At 50.8% G+C, this 24384-nt stretch overlaps 4 protein-coding genes across 7 annotated transcripts; 2 read left to right on the top strand and 2 right to left on the bottom strand.

Moving 5' to 3' along the window:
- Positions 1–53: 53 nt before the first annotated feature.
- LOC112892859 (cryptochrome-1-like) lies at positions 54–3878 on the bottom strand. 2 transcript variants are annotated; one of them, XM_025959972.1, is made up of 5 exons: positions 3073–3878; positions 2287–2502; positions 1478–2184; positions 556–1387; positions 54–340 (listed from the first exon to the last, which is right to left on the bottom strand). In XM_025959972.1, the coding sequence occupies exons 1-4, from the start codon at positions 3422–3424 to the stop codon at positions 569–571; spliced, it is 2094 nt and encodes a 697-aa protein (XP_025815757.1). In that variant the 5' UTR covers positions 3425–3878; the 3' UTR covers positions 54–340; positions 556–568. The 2 variants fall into 2 exon arrangements, with proteins under 2 accessions (XP_025815757.1, XP_025815752.1); XM_025959967.1 differs by having other exon boundaries at positions 573–1387.
- Positions 3879–13405: 9527 nt separating this feature from the next.
- On the top strand, positions 13406–16554 carry LOC112875298 (protein SENSITIVE TO PROTON RHIZOTOXICITY 1-like). Of its 2 annotated transcripts, XR_003225176.1 has the most exons (3): positions 13406–14652; positions 16127–16176; positions 16300–16554. XR_003225176.1 is itself a non-coding variant. In XM_025939101.1 (2 exons), the coding sequence occupies exon 1, from the start codon at positions 13445–13447 to the stop codon at positions 14627–14629; it is 1185 nt and encodes a 394-aa protein (XP_025794886.1). In that variant the 5' UTR covers positions 13408–13444; the 3' UTR covers positions 14630–14652; positions 16300–16554. The 2 variants fall into 2 exon arrangements, 1 of the variants encoding a protein (XP_025794886.1); XM_025939101.1 differs by lacking the exon at positions 16127–16176 and having other exon boundaries at positions 13408–14652.
- A 1258-nt stretch (positions 16555–17812) lies between these two features.
- LOC112883104 (7-deoxyloganetin glucosyltransferase-like) lies at positions 17813–19857 on the top strand. The gene is made up of 2 exons (XM_025948339.1): positions 17813–18636; positions 18710–19857. The coding sequence occupies exons 1-2, from the start codon at positions 18144–18146 to the stop codon at positions 19687–19689; spliced, it is 1473 nt and encodes a 490-aa protein (XP_025804124.1). The 5' UTR covers positions 17813–18143; the 3' UTR covers positions 19690–19857.
- A 1497-nt stretch (positions 19858–21354) lies between these two features.
- Positions 21355–23791, bottom strand: LOC112883089 (plectin-like). 2 transcript variants are annotated; one of them, XM_025948321.1, is made up of 3 exons: positions 23412–23791; positions 23200–23326; positions 21355–23061 (listed from the first exon to the last, which is right to left on the bottom strand). In XM_025948321.1, exons 1-3 carry the CDS (start codon positions 23678–23680, stop codon positions 21685–21687), a joined length of 1773 nt encoding a protein of 590 aa, XP_025804106.1. In that variant the 5' UTR covers positions 23681–23791; the 3' UTR covers positions 21355–21684. The 2 variants fall into 2 exon arrangements, with proteins under 2 accessions (XP_025804106.1, XP_025804113.1); XM_025948328.1 differs by having other exon boundaries at positions 21355–23058.
- Positions 23792–24384: the final 593 nt, after the last annotated feature.

Here is a 24384-nt window from a genome sequence, read left to right as displayed (position 1 = left end):
CCCAAACAGCAGGTAAAATCTACATCTACGAAACTGAGAACATGCCTCTGTGATGACTACAATAACCAGATAGAAAATAAACCTGATGCTAGAATAACTCCTTTCTGATGAATAATACAGATCTCGTGGACAACTAGCACCTATACCACAAAGTTCTATAGTACTAGCTTCACATAACCATTATTGCATCCAGGAAGCTGCATGACTGATGACTTGGATGCACACCAAGACTATAGATGAACAGAATGTGATAATTTACATATGTAATTCTCTCTTCCAAACTCCTAATGAATTAAATCCGGTCACACGGCATCATTTATCCACTTCCCACCCTGTTGTCCTGCATTCCGAGGTTCATAGGAAAAAAAAACAGATCGTCAGTGGGCATTTGGAATGTCCTACTCAGCTACTACACACCAAATTCAAGTTAATTATCGGCTCCATATTTAAATGCCATTTTAACAATGAGTTTACACTTCACACAACTACTCTGAAGCTGTGAGCTGCAAATTTTCGATGTGAAACAGAGTGCAGTTTTATGTGAAAATAAGTTACCGTGCATCTGAACTCACAATGACTGCGAGAGCTGGCTCCAGTTCATCATCGTATGTGATTGTGGGTGCCTGTCCAAATAATTCCTACTGGAAATGTCAGCATCATCGGCAGCATAAGGATCAGAATGTCCTGAAGCTGCCGGTGGTGACCAGACCGGTACCACCCCACCTTCTCTGCCCGTCCAGCTGCTCGATGCCTCTGAAACCGATGGAGCAACACCTAGCACCCGGCGTGTGTTGTTCTGTAGGTTTTGCTGATGATAATTGCCGTTCATCCTCACACCATTGCCAGCGCCACCGTCAACCGTTTCTTCTCTCTCCATTCGAGGCTGCAAATGCATGTTTGATGGCACCTCCGGCCTACTGTCCTCGCTAATGTTGCCAAAATCCGCAGTGAGTTCTGTTTCAGCTCTAATGAATGAGGAAGTCATGCTAGGCACCATCTGATCTTCTCGTCTCCGACCTGCCATCATCGGTGTCTGGGTAGGTCGGACCGGCTGTCGGTCCACTTCCATCTGTAATTCTTGAGGGAAGTCAATCGGTGGCGCATCCGAGGAGTCGCCAAGACCTTCTTCCATTCCATTTTCCATCGCAGCCCGAGAGGCCGCCTCAAGCTCCCACATTTCTGACAGGGCACCCTGTAACTTGGAATTGGCTTCATCTAACTCAACAATGGGGCGAGGATAGTTGGAGCCTAGCTCAACTCCCGCAGCCTGAAGCACAGACTCAGGTGCATCCCAGGGGTGGTGTATCCATTCCGTTGGCAGCCTCGCCAGTTCTGGTAGCCATCGCCGGACATACTCCCCGTGTGGGTCAAACTTGTACCCTTCAAACTGAAAGCATTGCAAATTTCAGCTCATACAATTCATCAGCATGCTGCATTACCCATTAAAAGATCCCATCAGATGAAAGAGCTCAAGTACCTGAGGGTTGTCGATGCGGTCAAGCTCACGGCCATCAGGGAGGGACCCAGAAATGTACTGCCAACCTAGGGCGTCACTCTCGAGGTCAGCATCCAGCAAGGTGTCCCAGAAGTACTTCATCCCCCAGCGCCATGGCAACCGGAGCACCTTGACAAAAAAGCTAGAGACCACCACACGTATGCGATCGTGAAGCCACCCTGTTGCCCAGAGCTCCCTCATGCCAGCGTCGACAAGAGGGTAGCCGGTCCTCCCCTGCCTCCAAACCTTGAAGTATACCTCGTTGACGACCCAAGGGAAGAACCTGAGGTGCGACAGGAGCGGCTTCTCGTGGCTGCAGGGATGATTGAAGGTGAGGTACCTCGAGTACTCCCGCAGGCCGATGGAGCGAAGGAACAAAGTGCAGCTTTCCTCGCCAGCGTGGTTGCCATCATTGCTCCACATCAGCTGCTTCATCCGGACCTGGTGGAAGACCTTGCGGACACTGAGCTCACCAAAGTGCAGGTACGGGGACAACAGGGAGGTGCTTGCGCTGTCGGCCTTCTTGCGGTTCACGGAGTAGTCAATCAACGGGCCATTGAGGAAAGCTGTAAGCGCCTTGTCAGCGTTCTGCCACCCCGGTGACCAGGCCCGTGCCAGCAGCGCATTGCTTCCCCTTTCGGACTCGTCTTCAAAGATCAGCTCGTCGGATACGCACCTCGACAAGTCACCTGTAGAGTTCGAAGCAGACAGAATTTTCCACATCAGTGATTGATCTCCAAGAACCACTACATTAGCACCATTAATACTCTGCAGGTAACGCATTTGGATACCTGAATTGATCTTCTTGGGCGGCAGCAGTGGCGCTGCGGGGTCGGGCATGCACAGGCACCTGTTCCAAAATGGCGCGAACATGGTAAAGGGGCAGCCGTCGTCGTCGAGGACTTCCCACGGCTCGTACAGCAGATCGGAGTTGAAGGACCGCACGGTGATGCCCTCGGCCGTCAGCAGCTCCTTCACGCGGTGGTCCCGGACCAGCGACAGTGGGTCTGCACGGTAGGCACGAGACGACGATCGGTGAGCAAGGGCAGGCCATTCGTGTCAGCCGACCCAGACGATAAGGTGCTAAGAACTTTTGATGACGGTTTTTGGGAGAAAAACTCAGAAAAAAAGAAGAAGAATCAGGTAGGTGAATGGCCGGGTGCAAGGACTTTGGGGAATTAAAGAGGGGGACGGCGACCAGGTGTTCAGCGAGTGTTTTTGATGGCGCAGTTTGCAAGGCAGGATGCTAGGCTAAACTGGAGTTGTTCGGCGTATGGAGCAAGGGTAGTAAGGTATGAGATAGCCATTAATGGCAGACACATGGCAATACTGTTCATGGAAAGATCCTCTTTCTTAAAAGAAGAATCCCCCTCTGTTTTACTATTTGGGTCATGAAGGACCGGATCTCCTCCAACCTGAACACAGCAAGGCTGGAAAACGGGGATAAAAATCAAGATAAAAAACTAGAGCAATTCTGACACGAACTCAAGTTGAAGATTGGATGTTCGTTCGTTGCAGGAACAGCAGTAACATGTAGCAAAACGTAGTAACAACATCCAGAGCGAGAGGGATCGAACCGTAGAGGTGGTTGAAGAAGAGTTGCGTGGCGCCGGTGCTGCGGACGATGTCGAGCAGGGCGACGACGGCGTCGGCGGAACGGCGGGTGACGAGGCGGCTAGCGCCGAGCCGGCGGAGCGAGGCGTCGAGATGCTTGAGGCTCTGGCTGAGCCACCACCGGGACACCCTGCCGGGGTAGTAGGGCCCGTCCTCCTCCGGCGCCCACACGTAGGCCGGCACCACCTCCCCGGCCGGCCGCGCGGCCGCCGCCAGCGCCGGGTTGTCCTCCACCCGGAGGTCCCGCCTGAACCACACCACCGTCCGCACCCCCGCCTCCCCGGCGCCGCTCATCGACGACTGCGACGCTGGCATGGCACCCAATCCGGCACGGCTCGCCAAGAATCCCCCAAGATAATCAGTTACTGGCTCCAGGCCAAGAAGATCGGCAGCAGCTCAAAGAAGAACCTGTGCCGCAGCCAAGAACAAGCCCCTGGCTCTCCGTTGTGATGATGAACTGCTCAGGAGAATCGAACTGCTTCTCGCACTGACTGAGGATTTCCAGGAACTGTGGAAAGGCTGGTCCGGATTGGCCTCTTTTCTTCAGAAGAGAGACTGCAGTTGCAGTGAAGATTGAGTAATCTGACCAATCTCCTCCCAGCTCCTCGTTCCTCAAATTAATAAAAAAAGTCAGAGTATTTTTTTTCTCCTGGGGAATCGATGATGGCGGGCGATGCTGCAGAGACTAGCAGGGGCTCGTGAGTCTTGGTTGGGGGAGAGGCGAGGTGTGGTCCAATGGAGAGGGAGGCATGTGGATATTGGGATTGGGTTGGTTTGGATTTGTTCTCGCCTTTTGCTCTTGGCCATTTATCTCTCCGTGCTCCCCTGCGCTTGGCCTCTCCCCTCTCCCATAATATTCCAATCCCTCCCCATTTTTGTTTTCCTTTTGGTTTCCTCTTTTCGTGTGAGAAAAAGAAGCCAGGGCTGCTAGATTCCCGTGGAATTCTTACCTGTCACTGGCACGTGGGGCCTCGTTGGCTCCTAGAACTTCTCTTCTGCTGCGTCCTGCGTGCGTACGGTTAAAAACTTAAGGTAAAACACGATTTTACTATTCCTTCATTGCCAATTTGCCATTGACTTGGGTACATGATTCGCTCCTTTTTCATGTTTACTTATTTATATACCACCCCGTTTCAGCAAAGGCATATTTATTTATTTAATAATCCTCTAATCGCCCATTTTGCCATAGGCAGTAGAGCACATGCTACACGATGTTAATGTTATATCACATTCATAGTCATGGTAAGCATGCTGGTGGTGACGTGATTTTATTTTTGGCGGAAAGGTGAGCGTGATTAGTGGTGTAAAGCTTGCCCAACCAGTCGCACGGCCCACTCTCTAAAAAATGTTATGATAATGGTAGTTATATTTTAGTGCTTGATCCCCTTGTCTATGCACTGCTATTCCGGGTTTAACTTGTTTCAGTATATAGTAGACAAGTCTCGTGCCAGTTTGCTAAAAAAAAATTATTAGATGTGCTTTGGTGTACTTGTGCGTCCCTTAATTTTTTTTTAATTTCCAAAGCCAGTGAGTAAACGTTTTGACTGGATTCCCAGTTTTTCTGACAGCCAGGGTCGGTACGTCCGGTTGCCGCCGAGAGTAGTCGAGCCCCTGCACGGAGGTAGTTGCTGGACAAACTTTGTCGCTGCTTTTTTTTTTACTCCCTACTATGGCTGATTTTGGATTATTTGAAGCATCTACTAGTGCCTCACTTATGATTTTTAAACCTTATTAATCCCACATGTACATGAGTGGGACTAGAGACGTTCGGTGCATCGACGCTCGCTGACCAGCTGAACCGCCTGCTTACATCTAACGACCCACGATGCAGCTGAGCTTGCTCGGTTGGTCGACGCCGTCGATCGCCGTAGTAGCTCCCACATGGAGAGGGCCCGAATCACTTAAAAAATATTCAGACCCTAGATCACCAGACGTGGGGTGTCGATCAGGTTTATCGCAGTACCTTGCTAATCATGGTATCATCAGTTAAAAGCTGCATGCCCATGTGGCTGCACAGCGCGTACTGCGAAGAATCAGCGCCCTTGCTATTTGTCTGCTACTGCCTATCTAGATCCTACTAGTAGTAAGCCATTATACTGCTCGTTCACCTAGCAAATTGCTGCCTTTTTTGTTGGCACCTGCACGTAGCTCGCACTGGCGTCGGGAGCATCCTGCCGGGGACGAGGGCGACCGTGCGGTACGCTACCGCACCAATGGCTGCTGCTAAAAGAACAACCCGCCTGGACCGGCCACTAGCTAGGCACTGACTGCATCATGCTCCAAGCAGCTAGCAGCCGGTCAAACGCTGGTGCAATTCGGGTTGCTTGCTTTTACCGAAAGCTTTGGCCCGGTTAATTGGAATCGTGTACCGTCTTTGGGAGGGCACTATTATGTTATGTGCTGGCAGCGTGATCCCCAATTCCATCAACCCAGAGGGATAAGATTTATACCAGTCAAACCTGATGACCAATCCATTGCTGCTTGCTTCCATCGATCTATCCATCAATTCACCGTTGTTTTGGCATGCGTTGCACTACATATAAATAGGACGTACGCATAGATAAAATGCGCTCGGATTTCTTCTTCTTCTTCTTCCTCCTCCTCCTCCTCCTCTTCTTCTTCCTCCTCCTCTTCTTGACGAGCTTGCCATGGTGTGACCAAGCACTACTTTCTGGTAGAATTTCGCTGTAAGGCTAATTATTGTCATTATCACCCACAATGCCACAAGCACATACATCTTTCCATGCGCCACAAATTGTTGTCATCATGAGCATCGCACGAAGGCGCTTAACATTTATAACATGAGACCTCCCCATCCATCGCATGCATATTTGCTACAGCTAGCGGTGGTACTAGGATGGGTTTACCACATGCTGCTGGTCTTCGTCGTCGTTGCAGCTGCCCTGTCGTTACAAAAGAAAGAAAGAAAAAAAACCGGCACGCTTGACACATTGAGCATCTCTTTCGCTCTTGTCGACGTCGGGATGTGGCTGATTACTGATTAATCTGTTTTGATTGGGAACAAGACGATTGTTCCAGCGATCCACTTCTCGCGACGCGTCCATCCAGCTCGAGAGAAGACTTGCAGCAGGCTTGCAGCGGCGACCGTGTCAGTGTACTACTGTAGCCGGCTGTGGACTTTTTAGAACGTTACAACAAAAATGATGGGTTACGTGTGCTACCTAGCTATATATGTATAGTCTAGCTCCTCCCTGGAATATACATATATATAGGAGAAATTTGGACGTGCTAAGTCTTTGCATCGAAACTGCAACAACAAAAGAAGTACACGTACTTGACGTTGGGTTTTTTTTTAAGCAAGACGATGGGTACTTAGGATGCAAATGCATGTCTTCCTAGGTAATAAAAGTAAGAGGAGAAAAGGGATGCACAGACTTTGATCGTTGCCCGAAGTCTAATCCATGAGCTAGGACTATTGAAATTGTTGTTCGGTCGTCTATTCCAAGTTTAGTTTCTAGATATACAAAAGAAATGATAGGTTAATGTGGACTTTTGGGACTTCGCATGCAAGACTAGTATCCCCCAGAATATATTGGTGGAACGTTGGATGCAATGTTTGTGCCTATGACGTGTTACAAAAATTATCAACGTTCACATGAGGGTTCATTATTTCAAGTTCCACGGCAAAAAACCTAACCGGCTAATTATGATATATCCTCAATTCATAATATATCTGAGGGCTGAACAATATTTACGATGCATCTCTTAAGAGCACAAAAATAAACATGTATAACTTTTTTTTTAATTTTAACTCAACATCTACTCCGCAAGTTCGGCCTGTTAAAAATTGTCGTTTGTCTTTTTTGAATGGAGCAGCACGAGTTTGTACCCATTTCATTAAGCAGAGAAGAGATTAAAATTATTGCAAGTATTTGAAAGCATAATATGGTATTAAATCAATTCTTCAAGTACTACGTATACCTACTATATCTTCAAAAAATTAAAACTCTGCCTTTATTATTTACTCCCTAGCTTTGGACATAAACAGATTAAGGGACGCACAAGTACACCAAATAAAGCAAGTACTTCTCATAATAATAAAGCCATATAGCACGAGGGAATCCATCCAAATAACCGGCATGTGGGTTTGCCCCTAACCCTAACCCTAGCTCTCTCTCTCTCTCTCTCCTGCTTTCTTCCCCGGCCCTGGTCCATTCTCCGATCACTCCAGCGTCTCCATCAGTTTGGGCTAACCCTCCTCCTCCCCCGCTGTGCGCTGTCTCATGCAAAGCGCAGCGTGTGGTGAGAATCGCCGCGCATTAGGACCACATCGCGGCGGTGTTTGCCTCTCGACCACTCGTTCCCGGGGCTGCACGTACGTCCACTCTCATGTTTTGTTACCTAGTTCCTCCCCCATGACTTTCTGTCGATGTAGCAAAGACAGCTTTGCTTGCTCAGCCGGCCTGTGCTAGATTCGGATAATGATCACACCATCATCATGTCAAGGCTACCTGCACGGCATTTCTTGTATCTCGATCAAAGCTGTGTCTGCTTTTAAATACTTGTAAATTTTGTTCGCCTTCCTGTTTGAGCTTTCACCTTTTGTTATTGCTGTTTTCTATTTAGTTTAGTAAAGTGAAAAACAGTTACGATAGATTTGTCGCAATATATGTGTCTTAAGGATGTTATTTATTACTTGTAACTTCACACGTGTATTGTTAAAAAAATCCGTATAAAGTTTAAGCAATGAAGTCAAAATCGACAAGTACGTGAAAATATTGGAGTACATGCAGTTTATCCTAATAATCAGCACACGCGGCTAAACCCCTGCATTCATTGTTCCCATTTCATGCGTTGTCATTTCTTTTTAACCTTTTATATATCACCACATGCGACCTGATTATTGTCATATTCAGAATGAGCATCATGCATATATAAAATCTGAAGGATGGGCATCATATCGTAGTGACATACGGTTCATGTGACAGCTCAGACGTGCCATATACATGCACTTGCCTTTCCATTTCGTGAAACCGTGGTCCCTGCGTTTTCCCCTTTCTTCTTCTTCTTCGTGGTGGTCCACTGGGATGGCAAGAGGAAGCACAACAGATGATTGTACTGTATATACACGTTTGTTAAATACTAGCACAATGTCCGTGCGTTGTTACGGGTAATATAAATTTTACCCAGATTTATATGAGATCACCAACTTTGTGATCTTTCACTCCGTGTACCGATCGTGCCGTAATCGCGTGAGGCATTGATTTGTCCGGGTTCCGATTGGAATCCCGATTGATTTGTCCAGGTCCCGATTAGGATTTTAATTGATCTATTCAGATTCCGATTAGAATTCCGGTTCCGATTGGCGGACCAATAAATCATTGTTTGCTTTAGTAATATAAAGATAAGCTGTTCGGTTTAAGAAGCCAGCTCATCATGTGCAGATTATTCCACCATGAAGTCATCCTATAAATAAGTAGAAGTCACCATCTTTATTATATATTAAATAATATCTGAATGTGCTCATAAGGATTAAGGAATGATATGGTACTATTTTAACCTATTTATTCCTAATATAAAAGGTGTCTTTCAAAACTAGAACTGACCAATGATCAAATCATATTTTGTTAGATAATGGAAAAATAATTCCCGGCTTGGGCATCTGGTGATGCATATGGCCTAAAAACATTATCACGACAGCATAAGGCTGGCCATGAGAAAAACAAAAATGCTATTACTCTCTTAAAAACAACAGCTTCCATTGTGTAGCCTCCAGCACTGACAGTGAAATCTCCGCCGGATCTTGTCGAAAACGTTTGGAGAAGCTACGTGGCCCAAACTAACAAGCTTAGCTTGCCCTTTCACAATTCCACAAACTCAAACCGCGCTTTCGCACAAGCGACCTTCGAGTAATTCCACGCAGAGAGCACGCTCGCAAAGCTAGCCATACCCTACCCCTGCAGTCCCCCTCGATCAGCTGATGAGTGAGCCAAGAACGAAGACCGCGACGGTGGCCTGCGTGCGCGCGTGCCCCCCTGCTCCCCCTGCCTCTGCGGGGCTTATCCTGAGGAATCGGTTCCTGCTCTCCGGATGACCCGCGAACCCCGATCGTTTTCAGCGCGGAGCACTGTTGCACTGGCCCGTGCCCAGCCTCTCGTCGTCGCCGCTCCAAGGAACCGTGCAGCCGCGGGGGGGGGGGGGGGGGGGGGGTGTTGTGAGGTTTTAGCTCGATTCAGACTGGACAGCCTAACCAACGCCGCGAGATCTTTGTTTCCTCAAATACGCATGGCAACTTTGCATCTTCTTTTTCAGATTTAAACCTGAAGATTAGAAGAAGAAAATTTAGTTGATCGGCGCGGGTAGTCTATAATCTTGCCCATTTGCACTGCAGCAAACCGTGATTGGCGTGGGCAAGCAGAGTGTGATAAAGCAGAGCGTGGCGTGGCGTGGGTGAGTGCGTCGCTGACTCGCCGCCGAGGCGGAGGCGGCGGGCCGGCAGCTGTGGGGGAGAAAGAGAGAGACGGCGCCGCCCGTGCGTGCGCGCCATGTGAAAAGGGAGGCTGCGCCACGGCCGCCCGCCGTGCCTGGGGGAGAGAATCCGCGGATGCCGGGAGGGGGTAGCATAGCACTGATTGATTGGTGCGGGAGATGTGACAGGAAGGAACCAGCCCACGTGATGATGGCGCAGATGGGGAAAGCTTCTCTGCTCGCCCGACCTGCACTCCACTCTCCAATCCCTGCCTGCACGGTGCTGACCCTACGCCCAGCCCAGGCAATCAGGCACGCAACAGAACAGGGCCGCGCGCGAGCACATCCCCGTTCCAGAAGCGACGGTACAGCCACATAGGATGCATGCCATTCGTAGGGTGGCCTGGCCAACCCACTCTGGCCATGGTTGTACAGAGCCCCCTGTAAGAAAAAACTCACGGCCACGATGACGCACGGTGATAGATAGTGCGGGTACGACAAAAATCAACGTTCCACGGTACTACCGTAAACTTATGCAGGTCGATGCATAGGTATTCAGCTGAATACCTAAAATTTTTAGGAAACAAATTTATATACATAGTATATAATATGTATATATATCAAAAATAAAAAATAATATCATAAAACAGGCTTCCCAATCTCATATTGCCTCTTGGCTCAAATAGCTCACTTCTCAATCTCATTTTGATATTTAATTATGTGTTATAAATCTATAATTTATACTATTAAAAAATTTTATTTTTAATTCTTCGAATACCCAGACCTCAAAAATTCTAGACCCGCCACTCTACTTTGGGTACGAGACTATTACTGGTACTCTAATAACTTCACTGAAATGACTGAAATTTAACAGCTCACTGTACGCAGACCGATGATGCATGCAAGCCCGTAACCATACGGCCCAGAATTGGGATTTTCGGCCGTGCAAAAGACATTGGTGCAAGGCCCGCATAATGTTCGGAGGTTGTTGGACTGGACCCTTGGGGGAGAACAAGGGAAGAATGGAGGCCCATCGCATCAGAGATCATGTTTCTTTTTTCTATTGTATCGATGATGCCAACTGATGTCCAGATTGCAATTTGGACAATATTGTATCAGATTATTTTATTGGGGACTTGTTGTTCTTCTTACTCCCCACATTTCTATCACCAGAAACAACCTTCGTTTTTAATTAATAATATGAACCTCGCAAAAAAAAAAAAATCAAACAGATAAACAACCGTAGTTTAAACTATGCGACTATATATGCGGTGCAGCAATGTTAATGTTTTTCACAACAATGCAAATATAAAGCATATTAGACGATGGAATAAAAACATTATCCCAGACTATATCTAAAATGCAAAATCGTCGAGATGTATTTGTCCGACACTTATCACAAAGCAAGTGGCTCCAACTAATAAACAAACAAAAGTCTGATAAGAAAACTGAACCAAACAATGGTAATTAATATGGATAGGAAACAGCTAGCTCCCAAATGTAGGCGCCCTCGTTTTTGTAATACCTCCACCCATATTCTGAAAAGATATCTAAGGCTGTTGTTTCCATCGTTCGGCAAGCCCGTCTCGTGCTCTCCCTATGTTCCTCCTTTTGTCACACACCACCTAGAGCAATCTTGTCTAGTGTCTTGTCTAACCACGTACCAAACGTATACGAAACACTGTAAGAATAATAAAGGCAAATGAAGGAAGAAAAACAAAGACCTATGATGAGAAGCGAAGAGTTTGCCAAAGTAAAACTACTCGTGGCAACTACATCTTAGTGTGGTGGTCCAGGAATATTAAACGAGTGTATTTTATATGGATAAATGAAAACGCAAGAGAAACCTATATGTTCAGTAGCAATTCTTTCGCAAGGAATATATTATGTAATGTTTTTGTGTATGTAACTTTGTGATGCAAATTTACGGCGATCAAAGTCTTCAACAGTTTGATTAGAACATGTTTCAGGAACCTTTTCCCCTCCTTAGGCCCCCAAACTCTATTATATTGGAAAGTGCACCCAAAACTAAAGGTTAAAGGGGTGTTTGAATCAAAATGCTAGCACCAACTCTTCCAAACAGAAGTGCTAATAGGGTGGACTAAACTTTAAGTTCTTAACCAAGATTTAAAAATCTTAGCATGAAATATGAGTGTTACTATGTGCTAAAGTATAACAATTAACTTTAGCTCATCCAAAATATGCTCTAATAACCGGAGACTCGGAGGCCGAACGTGTGAGTTTTGCCTGCCTAATTCCTGCCTCCGAATTAGCATCCACGGACCTCGAAATCCGTAGTTTACTGGAATTATTAGAGGTGGTGGCCCAATTCGAAAACCAACCCAGCGGGCCAGCGCCCCTTTTCTCTTCCTTCTCGCAGGTGGTGGCGTGGTGCTGCCTTGCAAAGCTTGTCCACTCCACTTGACCGCCCACGACACGCGGCCCAGCCCATCACGAAAACCTTGCTGGAGACGCACCGGCGACACGTTACATCTCCGCAGCTGACCTGTGGGGCCAAGAATCTTGGGTTAGAGTGTCAGTGACAGAGCTAGTGTATGGGCGTAGTGGCACGGAGAGGGCGGCAAGTTGACTTCGATAACGACCGCCTCGCTTCCGCACTCGCCAAGCGGCCCAGCCGCCAACGGCAATCCGATCGGCGTGGCATTTTCTCACCCCGGCCCTTACTCTTGGAGCCCACTTTCATTTCGTTAAGACCAAACGTAGTTATACGAAATTACATAAAGAGGCCACCCATTACGAGCAGTATTTTGTAAAAAATTAAATTACGAGCAGTCATCGAGAGTAGACTAGAGTACCGGACACTGAATCAGGTAGGTTCTCGCTTTCCAGTTTGATGGGTCCAATGACCATCGAACAAAAATGGTTAACTAGCATATGTATTTCACACTATCATAAGTGAATGTGTTGAGCAAGGTATCTAGAGTTCTAACTGTACTATGTAGGTCAGTTTCGTTTGAATGTTTCAAACAGACACGCGCGGCCAAATAGTAGCTTCTTTCAAAACCGAACGGTTTTATTGGCTTATAACAAAGCTAGTTGCTTTGTATAGCCTTTTAACCGATAAAAGAAAGCCTTGGTTTGTTTTTTAATACCTAAGATTACAAATACATGGCTTGAATAAACATGTGATCTTAGAAAAGTAAATGCTTTTGCTAAGACTATCTCTGACACGCGGCACTTATCCCTGAGTTTTTACTAATGTTTCATGAAATCCCACCATTTACATTTTACCTGGATGAGTGGCGTTTATGATAAACTTGGGCTATACCACACAGGAGTTCATTATAAGTACCATGGCATCTTGAATGTTAAATTTCATGTGAAAACATAAAATGTGCGAAATTTCGTGAACACTAGTACCATAAACTTTTGGTTGAGGCAATATGTGTAAGTTGACTCTTAAATTTTACTGACACCTTATATCATGTCACCATTTTATATTTTACCTAAAATTTTGTATGTGCTATTGATTATTGCGCTTATGATAAATCTAGGCTAGTACCCGTGGATTCATCGTATCTTAGACTTGCTAGATTTCTTACGACATACAAAGTTATTAGGTTGTATAGAACACTTGCAGTTTTTTTTATGAAAAATCACATTATAAGCTAGTCCAAAAGGACATGATAAATATTCATTTAAAAGCTACAACTAGATGGGCACCAAAGTCAAATTTGCCAAACCAGAGGGCATCCTCTTTGTTCACATTTGTGAATTGTGACGCAACCCCTCTTGGAAAAAGGAAACAGAAAGTGTGCTGAGTGCTGACACCGAGAACGCAAATTTCACAAGCGAAGTGGGCTTGCACGCAAAATGCAATAACCTCAGCAGTCAGCAGCACCAAAGCGCGTCGTGTCAATCCAAGTTGGATACCACTCGCAGGCGATGGACTCCACCCCGGGCAACCCGGTCGCCGGCGCCGCCGGCAGCCGCAGCAGCGCCATCGCGTCCAGGGGTGCGACGGCTCCGCCCCCGCTGACCATGCCGGGCGGGGAACCCTCTGACGCCCTCTTGGGCGCCGGCGCCGGTGGTGCCGGAGGAGCGGACGGGGACCCCCGCGTCGCCCTCCTCCGCCTGGCTGCCCTCGGGGATCGCATGGCCGCCGTCCGGGGCCGTATCGCCGCCTCCATCTCCGGCGAGGCCCGGCCCCTCTCCTACGCCGACATCCAATCCGTCTCCTCGGAGATCTCCTCCGCCGCCCAGCTCGTCGTCCTCAACGCCGCCTCGCTCCTCGCTTCCTCCGTCCCCTTCCCCGCCCCGCCTCCACCTCCTACCGCCGCCGCTCCCTCTCCTGCTCCCGTCCGAGAGATCCCTGCTACGGCCGCCTCCGCCCAAGAGCAACGCCAAGAAGCCGCCAAGGGCGACGGCGGTTACGAGGTCATGGAGCTCGACGCCGCCGAGCTGCTCGCGGAGCACGTTCACTTCTGCGAGATCTGCGGCAAGGGCTTCCGCCGCGACGCCAACCTCAGGATGCACATGCGCGCGCACGGGGACCGCTTCAAGACCCTCGACGCCCTCTCCCGCCCCGGCCAGGGCAAGCCGAAGCCTCCCGCCCGCGACCGCGAGGTGCGCTTCTCCTGCCCCTTCGCGGGCTGCAACAGGAACCGCGCGCACCGCCGCTTTCGGCCTCTCAAATCGGCGGTGTGCGCGCGGAACCACTTCCGGCGCAGCCACTGCCCCAAGCTCTACGCCTGCGAGCGCTGCGACGGGAAGAAGCGCTTCGCCGTCCTCGCTGACCTCCGCAGCCACCTGCGCCACTGCGGCGAGGAGGCGCAGTGGCGATGCTCCTGCGGCACCACCTTCTCACGCAAGGACAAGCTGTTCGGTCACCTCGCCCTCTTTGAAGGCCACACTCCAGCGGTCACTGAGCCAAACAAGAATGTGGCAGCAGGACCTACAGAACCAATTCTTGATGCGATGGAGGAAGGAGGAATTGAAGAAGGCAATTGTGACCAAGAGGAGGATGAGGAGGGCGGCTATGATCCAGAGTTCTTCAAGGAGTGGATGGAGGAGCTCAAAGATGGTGCCAGTGGCTCGAGTTGGCCTGGACCTGCAGCAACTGGACATTAGCAATGTTGAGAGGGCTATCTGTGGTAAGACGGCTTTCCCGCCATTTTGTTGTCGCTTTGAATTTTGCATGTGATCATTTGGCGTAAGATGCTTCCAAACAATGCCAAGGTGCTGATCATAGGATATATGTGGCTACGCTATTACAAACTAGGAATATATCGGGCATATAATTCTGACAAATAGAAGCATCCAGCTTTTAGTTTGGTGGGTCCTGATAATGATTAAATCGCAATTATTGCACATTACTAGATCACATATCAAAATTCCAAGGATATGATGCATATAAACAATTGTGCTATGAACCTATGACTAACTATAGAGACTTGATTCTCTCCACAAGATTGCAACTAAGCCATGCAGTGCTATTCCACAAGCCAATTGACCTAGTTTTGATGTATTGGATTTTGATTGTCTAGTAAGTCATCCTCATACAAAAATTGTAATATCAACTAAGTTTTGGTATCTTACACACTCTTTTATGGAAATTCACTTAATTGAGTTTTGTAGTGGTGGTGCTTATTATTAGCTTATATGAGGCCTCTATTTCTCAAAACCAATCAAAGGATTAAGCTGAGCAATTTGATGGCAAGACAAATTGTATTTCTTTATATGGAGCTATTCTTTGCTTTGTGGACAGAATCATTATGTATGTAGTATTTGTGAAGAGGCTTGCGTATGGTTAGGCCAGGCAGAGTGGCACCTAAACATGATCTTTTATGACTCAAGATCTTTGAACTAATTTCAGTTGTTATCTAGTTTTCCCCTTTTTGACCTCTTTAGAGAATTTGAATGCAGTATAAGTTGGATGGTTGTTTCAGTCCCTTCTTCATCTTCTTCCCTTTTTTTGGATGAGTCCTGAGACCACATTTTCTTTGTTAATGGTTTACGTGATAAATAGATCTGCACACTCACACACTCACGTAAACCATCCACTGACTTGTGAGTGAAAATGTGGTTTACGTGAGTGTGTAAGAGACCACTTCTTGTTAAACTTTTGCCTGGAATTCTGACTGGTGTGAGTGTGTAGATTGAGTTCAATGGGTTTACTCTTAGTCTTACAAGTGAGATTCGTAAGGTCATATTTAATAGTCTTATCATGGATTTTTTCTGCTAACGGCTGAAGATCTTCTTTGAATTAATAACGGTTGTCGTCCAGTTTTCCCCTTTTGTGGTTTTCTTACCCAGCAATTCGAAGTATCAAACATCCATCGGTTTGTTTTTTGCTGTCCCACAACGTTACCATTGGGAGCACCTATGTTAGCATTTTTTCACTTTTTTCCACAGGAAAGGTAGAATTTTTGTCGTATCTCCACTGTTCCTTTTCTCTAGATGTTTTCCCATCCTTATGCTTGCTGGTATCAGTTCTTGTCACCTGTCTTCTCTATGGTGGCTTGATATTGGTATTGCAGTTTTACTCATTTCCAATATGCGCAAGTAATTCACTTGTAAGGAAAGTTATTTATATAAATCTTTGTTTTTCCTTGTGGAAATGTAAAGTATTCATCTGTCTCAAGAGATTGTGTGTTCGACTTAAAATGGATAAGAATGTGAGTTAAAATCCTTACGCCTGTTTAGCATAGAAATATACTTAATCCATTATGTGGATCACTTTATAAAAATATTACAAGTGTGTTTCATATAATATGACTATGAAACCTGTTGTCTTGTAGATGACTTGACGAGGGACATCAAGTGACCAGGAGGATCAAATGAAGAAGGGCGATTGTGAAGAACTGAAATGTTTCAAAACTGTTAATCTGTAGGTTTTATCTTTACCAGCGTATATTCGTGCGTTCTGACCAGTAACCTGTATGGTATGCTGCATCTGTCTCTGTTGCCTTCCTCGCCATTCTCGGTCGCTTTTCGTGTGATCCTGTGAGCTGTTGCCGGTTAATTGGAGTACAGCGTTAAAATGGGTTATCCTATGCGAGTGGTCTCCTCTCTGTTGTGTGGTTATGGAGTCACGGAGGAAGGATAACTTCGCTGGGATCAGTCTCCTGTGTGCTGCGAGTGACGAGTGACAGGAACCATCCGATTGTTACCGTGAGACTGCCGAAAAAGCAGTGGCGGCTGGCATTTGTGTTTTTGTTGGCGCCACCGCCTCCAGCCATACGGACTACGGAGGCCTGGGGTTCCCGGCAACCATAGTGGCTGGCGGCAGGCGCGATCGCTGTGCTTGGGGCCGGCCGGGTGATCATGCTGGATCAGTGGGTGACCGGCCGGCCGGCAGGCGGTCCAGCTACTAGGTTTCGTTCAGAATTGGCACGAGACGGTCTGGAATCTGTATCACCGACGCGGACGCCGACAGCGCCTCCTCGCCGGCCGGGTCCCGGGAAGGCCTTGCTCGCCGGCCATTCGATTCGGTTGCTATTGGCAGCTCATCGAATCGGATGAGCGTTCCATTGAGAAAGAGCTCGATCTGCAACCCTGGATGTTACTGTTCTGCCGTGCCCATCCGCCCAATGATCTTCCCGGCCTTGTTCGTCTCTTGCTCGATCGCGTTTCTTCTTGTCTACGCACCAGCTAGTACTATGCAGAGGCTGGCACCCTCACCAGACAGGCAGACAGTAATAGCTCATCTTCTCCAACTAACGCCGACATTATTGGAACGCATCTGCCAAGATCACCGCCACCCATCTGAGTATGAATTTGAAAGATTGCTCGCCACGTGGCTTTACCGTCAACCATCACCTACAACCGGCGACCTCGACGGGCTAGCAGACTATTGACATTTCGCACTTGTTTTTTTTTTTCTGTTGGCCTTGCTATTTCCGGGCCACCAACCATTTTTTTTTGCGATGAGCACGACCAACTTATGGTACGGTATGAATGAGATAATCGTACTCCGCCTATGATCTGGTATGGTGAGTGGCACAATATAATATTTTTTTATGATTACACAACACAACTCAGATACTCACAAAGCACTCGCACTCACCTTTACGAACACACGTACGCAAACCCTACTCCCTCTACTTTAGTGACAACATAACTTTCATTTTAATGAACATCTTATGAGGGCTTGCCATTATGCTTGAACCCACCTGTTAGGAATACAGTCTCTCTCTCTTTTTTTAACGAATACGCAAAAGAATTGCGTATTTTTACATTAAGGTAGAAATGTAGAAAGAAAATTCATAAATACAACGCGCTACAGCATCCCTAGCTTGTAGCGCCCCTAGCTCTAGAGCTTATACTACAACCAGAGAAACAGTCCTCTGCAATAATCGCAGGGGAGATTCGTCCCTTGCTAACGAGGGACAGTTGCGATAGGCCACGGCCCAAATCCTACCTCAGCTCTACCTTTAGCTAGCTCCAGTCACACAATCCAATCTGCTTCGTTCTCGTCCAGTCGCAGTCGCGGCATTAACAAACACCACTTTTGTGCAATCCACTGTGGTTCCATCTCTATACCTACTACTATACGATCGTTTGGTCGATCGTGAAATCCTCGACAAAGCTTTGCTCGAGGCGCGCGCGTTGGTAGGACTACGTCGGAGCGAGCGTGCCGGGCATGGCGGCGCCGGCGGCGAAGCCTCACCTGGTGTTCTTCCCGTTCCCCTCGCAGGGCCACATCACCCCGGCGTTCCAGCTCGCAAGGCTCCTCCACCACTGCCACGGCTTCGACGTCACCTTCGTCCACACCGAGCACAACCGCCGGCGCCTCCTCCGCGCGCGCGGCCCGGACGCGCTGGCGGGGGCGCCGGGGTTCCGCTTCGTCGCCGTCCCCGACGGTCTGCCCCCGTCCGACGAGGACGCGGCGCGGGACGTTGCCGCGCTGCTCCTCTCCCTGCCGACCATGGTCCCGCACTTCAAGGAGCTCGTGCTGTCCGAGCTCCCCGCGGCGAGCTGCCGCCGCCTCCTCGTCTCCGACGTCGACCTCATCCTGCGTGCCGCCGAGGAGATCGGCCTGCCCTGCGTCACCTTCTGGATCACCAGCGCCAGCTCGTTCATGGCCATGCAGCAGATCCGGCACCTCGTTGCCAAGGGTCTTGTTCCCCTCAAAGGTAGATAGCTATGATGAAGAATTGTTTACGAATAGTAGTCAGTAGTAGCTTCAGTCGCTGTAAAAACATGCAGATGCTGAGCAGCTGAGGAATGGATACCTGGACAGCACGGTCATCGACTGGGCGCCGGGGTTGCCCAAGGGCATGCGCCTGAGAGACTTCCCGACCTTCATCCGCACCACGGACCCCGACGACGCCGTGCTCGCCCTGACCCTGCGCTTAATTGAGTGCCACCGCACCGTCCCGTCCGCCGTCGTGTTCCACACCTTCGAGGAGCTAGAGAGCCAGGTCATCGGCGCCATGTCGGACATCCTGCCGCCTATCTACGCCATCGGGCCGCTACCACTTCTCCTCAGGGAAGCCGGCGGCGGCGACGATGCCGCCAGCACGTCGGCGGGCTCCAGCCTTTCCAAGGAGAACCGCGCGTGCCTGGACTGGCTTGACGGCAAGCGTCCCAACTCGGTGGTGTTCGCGAGCTTCGGGAGCCTAGTGAAACTGACCGGCGAGCAGTTGGCGGAGCTCGCCTGGGGTCTGGCCAGCAGCGGCTACGAGTTCCTGTGGGTGATCAGGAGCGACCAGAAGGCGACGGGCGCCGCCGGTGGAACGGCCGTCCTGCCACCGGAGTTCCTGGAGGAGACGGAGGGGCGGGGCTGCGTGACGAGCTGGTGCCCGCAGGAGGCGGTGCTCCGACACGGTGCGGTCGGCGCGTTCCTGACGCACTGCGGGTGGAACTCGATGCTGGAGAGCGTCTGCGCCGGGGTGCCGATGCTTTGCTGGCCGTTCGCGGCCGACCAGCAGACCAACAGCAGGATGGCGTGCACGGAGTGGCGCGTCGGCGTGGAGCTCAGCGAGGACCCCGGGCGGGAGGAGGTGGAGGCGGCGATACGGCAGGTGATGGGCGGGGGGAGAGGGGAGGAGATGAGGAGGTCGGCGGCGGAGTGGAAGGACAAGGCCGCGCTCGCGGCACGGCCAGGTGGCTCCTCCTGGGTAAATCTGGAGAGGGTGGTCAACGAGGTCCTTGCTCCTCTGATGGACAAGAAACGAGTTTGTTGACCTGATGTTCTTCTTTTCTGATCATTGGTGTGTTGGTGTTAATTTCACCTCAAGAAAAAGTGGTCTGGATTTGAGTTTTTTTTTTCGAATATGCTTATAACTTGCTCATTTTCAAGGATTGTATACAAATTCTATTATTTGAAATGTTCCGAAGTGGTAATAAATAGGTTCCGGTTGGTTAATATAGATCGAAATTTTGAATGCTAATTATTCTCCCGAAAATAATGCAGTTTCGTTAGTGAACCAAAAGCCAAGACGAATTATGGACGTAGACATGTTGGCATCGCTGCCGCCCGACCTGTTTCTTGAGATCTTCCGCCGCCTAGAGTCGGCCGCCGCCCTCCGTTGCACCGGAGTCTGCAAGCCGTGGCGGCGCGCCATCATCGGCAATGCCGCCTCGTGCGTGCCTCCGGGCCCGCCCCGACTAGCTGCTTCGTTCCCGGCCTCCTCCTCGGCTTCTTCCACAACTACCGGAACAGAGAGGAGGTCGCCACTGCACGTGCGGCGACGGCGCCGGCCAGGGCCGTCGGAGCCCGCACCCGCCGTGGCCGCCGCCGGCGGCCTAGCGCCGTACGATGAGCTATTGTCGTCGCGTGACGGGCTCGTAATCCGTAGATAAACTTTGTTCACCTACTTTCTTATATATGTACATATGACTCCTATATTTAGAAGATTTATTATATGGTACATTTAGAGCAATTTCAACTATAGCCCTTAAATGAAATCCTCTAAATGCTAAATGGAGGTTGCGTCTGTCCTTCCAAGTTTCCTTCAACTCCAGCAATAATCATCAATCAGAGCTTCTTAGAGACCCCTAGAGCCTAGTAGAGGGTCTGCTGGAATGCATCATTTTTTTTAATCCTTTAAACTTGAGATAAAGAGCTGTTAGAGGATTTGCTGAAATTTCTCTTATGCTGCTCTCTTACGCACAATCAAACTTGATTTTTGAGACCAAAGGTTGTAACTGCTTGAATACCATATAATACACATGTGACGACTAAGTTACCAGACAACATCCAGTAGCAATCAAACTTGATGAACTTCGGTTACTAGTTTACACACATGATAAATGCTTTTCACCAAGTGGGCCAAAATGCTGGCCCAAAACCTCAGAGCGTATCTGTTAAAAGCTGGCCCAGCTGCAATCCTAAAATTGATACATCTAATCGTCCCAGGCCGCGGTTATACGTCGCAAGAGGCAACAGAATCTCCCCCACTGTCCGTCACCTGATGAAGACCCATGTACAAAGCACACTATGGGCTTTACACGTTCAGCCACATATCAAGGTTGCAGCCCATCAACGCAAACGGGAGGAACCCAGCCACAAACGTCTGAGACGCCACAAACAAGACCAGTTGTTGCCACTGAACTGAAAATACGATGAGCACCCACCCATTCGTTTGCCTGCAGCTGCTCTACAGGTGCAGCTAGAGACAACACCCGACGATCTGACAGCGCGCCGGGCCTCTAACTGCCGGTCATTGTCGGTAACGATCCTGTAATTCTGGTCGTTCGAATCGCAGAGAGTAGTGTGTACGTACGTGAAACCACTGTTTTTTGGAGACACAAAATGTTGGCTGTCCAAATGACGCGCGGCGAGCGCTGAGACGGTGGCCGACGCTGTTCCAGCGCGTGGTACTACTCAAGTGCAGTGATGATCCTTCAACCGGAAAAAGGAAGGAAGCTTAAGTAATCGACACGCATAACTGACATCATCGCCATAAACTAATCCACCGGCACCATCCAGATCACAGGAACAATGCAATCGATCTCCTTCAACCCCCCGCTACATCGATCTGCTGCAGTGCCTGCCTATCCTTCAGAGTTCAGACACAGATCGACGCCATGGACTCACGACCACAGTTTCAGTGGTGTACTGAAGACCTTGATGAATGATGACGACGATACACTTGTTCACTACTTATTCTGTATGCGTATCATCATTCAAAGGATCGATCTCGCGAGCATCTACGATCTAGTGCCTAGGCTGTTATCTAGTAGTGATTGTGCAGCTCCGGCGCGAGGTCGGGCTTGTACAGGCTCCTCCTCCGGAAGAGGTCCCCGAACTTGCGCAGGATCGACCGCCGCTTCTTGTGCTTCATGGCGTGCTCCGTGCCGCCGCCGCCGCCGTACTGGCCCACGTCCAGGTGGTCGAACTCGTAGTCGTAATCGTCCATGGCCGCCGCGGCCGCCGCCGACTTGAGCTCCGCGAGGTTGCTCAGCGACGCGAACATCCGGTCCTTGCGCCCCGGGAGCACCCGCCCGGGGTCCAGGAACGCCGCCGCGCCCAGTTTGCCCTGCGCGGCCTCGCGCCTCCACTTCTCCACCAGCGGGATCTCCGCCGCCTTCCCGACCGCGGCGCCGTCGTCGGTCGCCGGCGCCTTCGCTGCCGCCGCGAGGAGCTGGGCTTCGAGGTCCTTGGCGCGCTCCTGCGCCGCGGCCTCGCTGGCCCTGAGGCTCTCGTTCTCCCGCCGCAGGGCCTCCAGGTCGCGCTCCTTCTCGGCGGCGGCGTCCCGCAGGTCGGCGTTCTCGCCGCTGACGAGCTCGAGCGCCTCCGTGGCGGCGTTGGCGTCCTCGGAGGCCCGCTCCAGCGCGCGGCGCAGGGCGTCGTTCTCGTCGCCGAGCGCCCGGCGCGTCCCGGCGAGGTCGGCGTTCTCCCGCCGCGCCGCGGCTGCTTCCTCCTCGGCGGCGCGCGCGCGCGCCAGCAGCGCCTTCTCCCTGGCGCGCCACCCGGCCGCGGCCTCCTTCCACTCGGAGGTGAGCGTGTCGACCTGCTCGGTGGCCGACCACAGCTCCGCCTCGGCGCCCTGCAGCAGGTCCCGGAGCCGGTCGACCTCCGCGTTGGAGGCCTCCAGCTCGGCCTGCGCGTCCGAGAGCCAGGCCTTGACCTGCTTGGCCTCCATGGTGACCGCGGACAGCGCGGCCGTGAGGTCTTCGGCCGCCTTCCGGCTCCTCTCCTCGGCCTGCGACGCGGCACGGAGGCGGGCCCGGAGCCCGTTGATCTCCTCGTCGACGCCGCCGAACATGAGGTCCATGACGCTCCACTGCTGCTGCTGCGCCGGCCCGGCCTCCTGCTGCTGGTGCTGGCGCAGCGTGGCCACCTCGAGCCTGGCCTCCTCGAGCGCGATCTTGGCCTGCTCCAGCTCCTTGGTCTGCTGCACCAGCGACTCGAGCATCTTCATCTCCGTCTGCTTCGCCGCTGCCGCCTCCCGCTCCAGGCGCCGCACCACCCGGTCCATCCCCGCGTCGGCGCTGCCGCTCGCCTTCCCCTCCGTCTCCGTCGCCGGACGACTACTGAGCTCCTCCTCCTCCTCCAGCCGCGCCGGCGCCGGCGCCTGCTCCGCCATGCCGCCGCTGTCGCCGTGACTCTGCTGCGATGAACGAGTCCACGATCACGATCACGTTAATACCGGCTACCGATACTGCTTTTCCCGTGCGCGCGCACGATCTGCGCACCCATCCATGTTGTAACTACCGCAACGTAGCAGTAACATGGAGGAGCTACGCACCTCTGAGGGGAGGAGTGGCGAGTACGTGGACGTGGTGGACCTGCTGCGCTCGTGCCGAGGCTTCGCCTGCTGCCTGGGAGACAGGGGCGGGGTGGTGCCCCAGGGCCCGGCCCCCCACGACCTGGATCTGCACGGGCGGGTCAGGAACTCAGCGTCGGATCGGAATGCTCCCCCGCCGATATGATGATCCGATCCGGAAGTTTCAAGCTCACCTCGCCCTCGAAGACGGCTGCATCGTCGGCTGGTCCCTCGCCGGCGCAGCCCGGGAAGAAGCTGGTGAGCGGGCGGGCACTTGCCGCGCAGGCCGGGCTGGGCTGGCCGTCGCAATAAAGCCGACCGGTTTTATAGGGGTGGCGATGGCACGCGGGTGACGCACGGGATTAACAGGTAACAGCTCGAAGCCATAGAAGAATTGAGCTGGGCGGCCCGGGATTTGGAGCAGGTGAGGCGAGAAAGAGACAGGCCGGGCCTTGACCTCCATCGCCGCTGCGTGTGATCCCAGGCGAGCGCGGGTGGAGGGTGCGCCGCTCGATGCCCCGGCCTCTGATCGCTCGCCGCCAGGGCATGTGCAGTCCGGTCTCTGCTGCGTCCATCCGTTTGCCTAGCCTAACGGGGCGCTAGGACTTTGGACGGGACGGGGTAGGATTAGCCGTCTGCAAGTGCATTGCATGCATCAGCTCGCTGCTTTAGTTAGTTGAAAGCGGCCCAGTGGCGAAGCAGTGAGCAGCGCTGATGTGTCGGGCCGGTATTGGCGTGGCAGCGCCGGACTGGAAGAAAAGAAATACAAGAGGCCAAATGGATAGGTCTTTTGTCACGGTTCGCCTGTTCTAGTATATTATCGGGGGGAAATGGAGGTGATTGGCTAGGTGGGGATACCTCGCGTCCTGGGCTCAAATCCTGTCAGCCGAGCACGGATTGGTAGCTCAAGAAATCGTCGCCTCTAATCAGCTCGCAAGCCATTCTCCTTTTTTTTAAATAACAATTCTTCTAAATCCGTTTGGATCCCCAGGTGTCACGATCCAACACACAGAATGCTCAATGCCTCTGTGGTTGGTTAGTGCAGACAAAAAGTCAAGAACATGGAGCGAGGGTGCATGCCCGCCCGGATGCTCTGTCTGAACAACGGAGATTGTTTCTTTAAAAAAACAAAAACAAAAACAAAATGCGGAACGGAACACAATCCGT

This window comes from Panicum hallii, chromosome 1 (genome assembly GCF_002211085.1).
Source record: "Panicum hallii strain FIL2 chromosome 1, PHallii_v3.1, whole genome shotgun sequence".
In the NCBI taxonomy this organism is placed as follows: domain Eukaryota; kingdom Viridiplantae; phylum Streptophyta; class Magnoliopsida; order Poales; family Poaceae; genus Panicum; species Panicum hallii.
The sequence above is the reverse complement of the archived record's forward strand: the minus strand, read 5'-3'. Positions and strand labels throughout refer to the sequence as shown.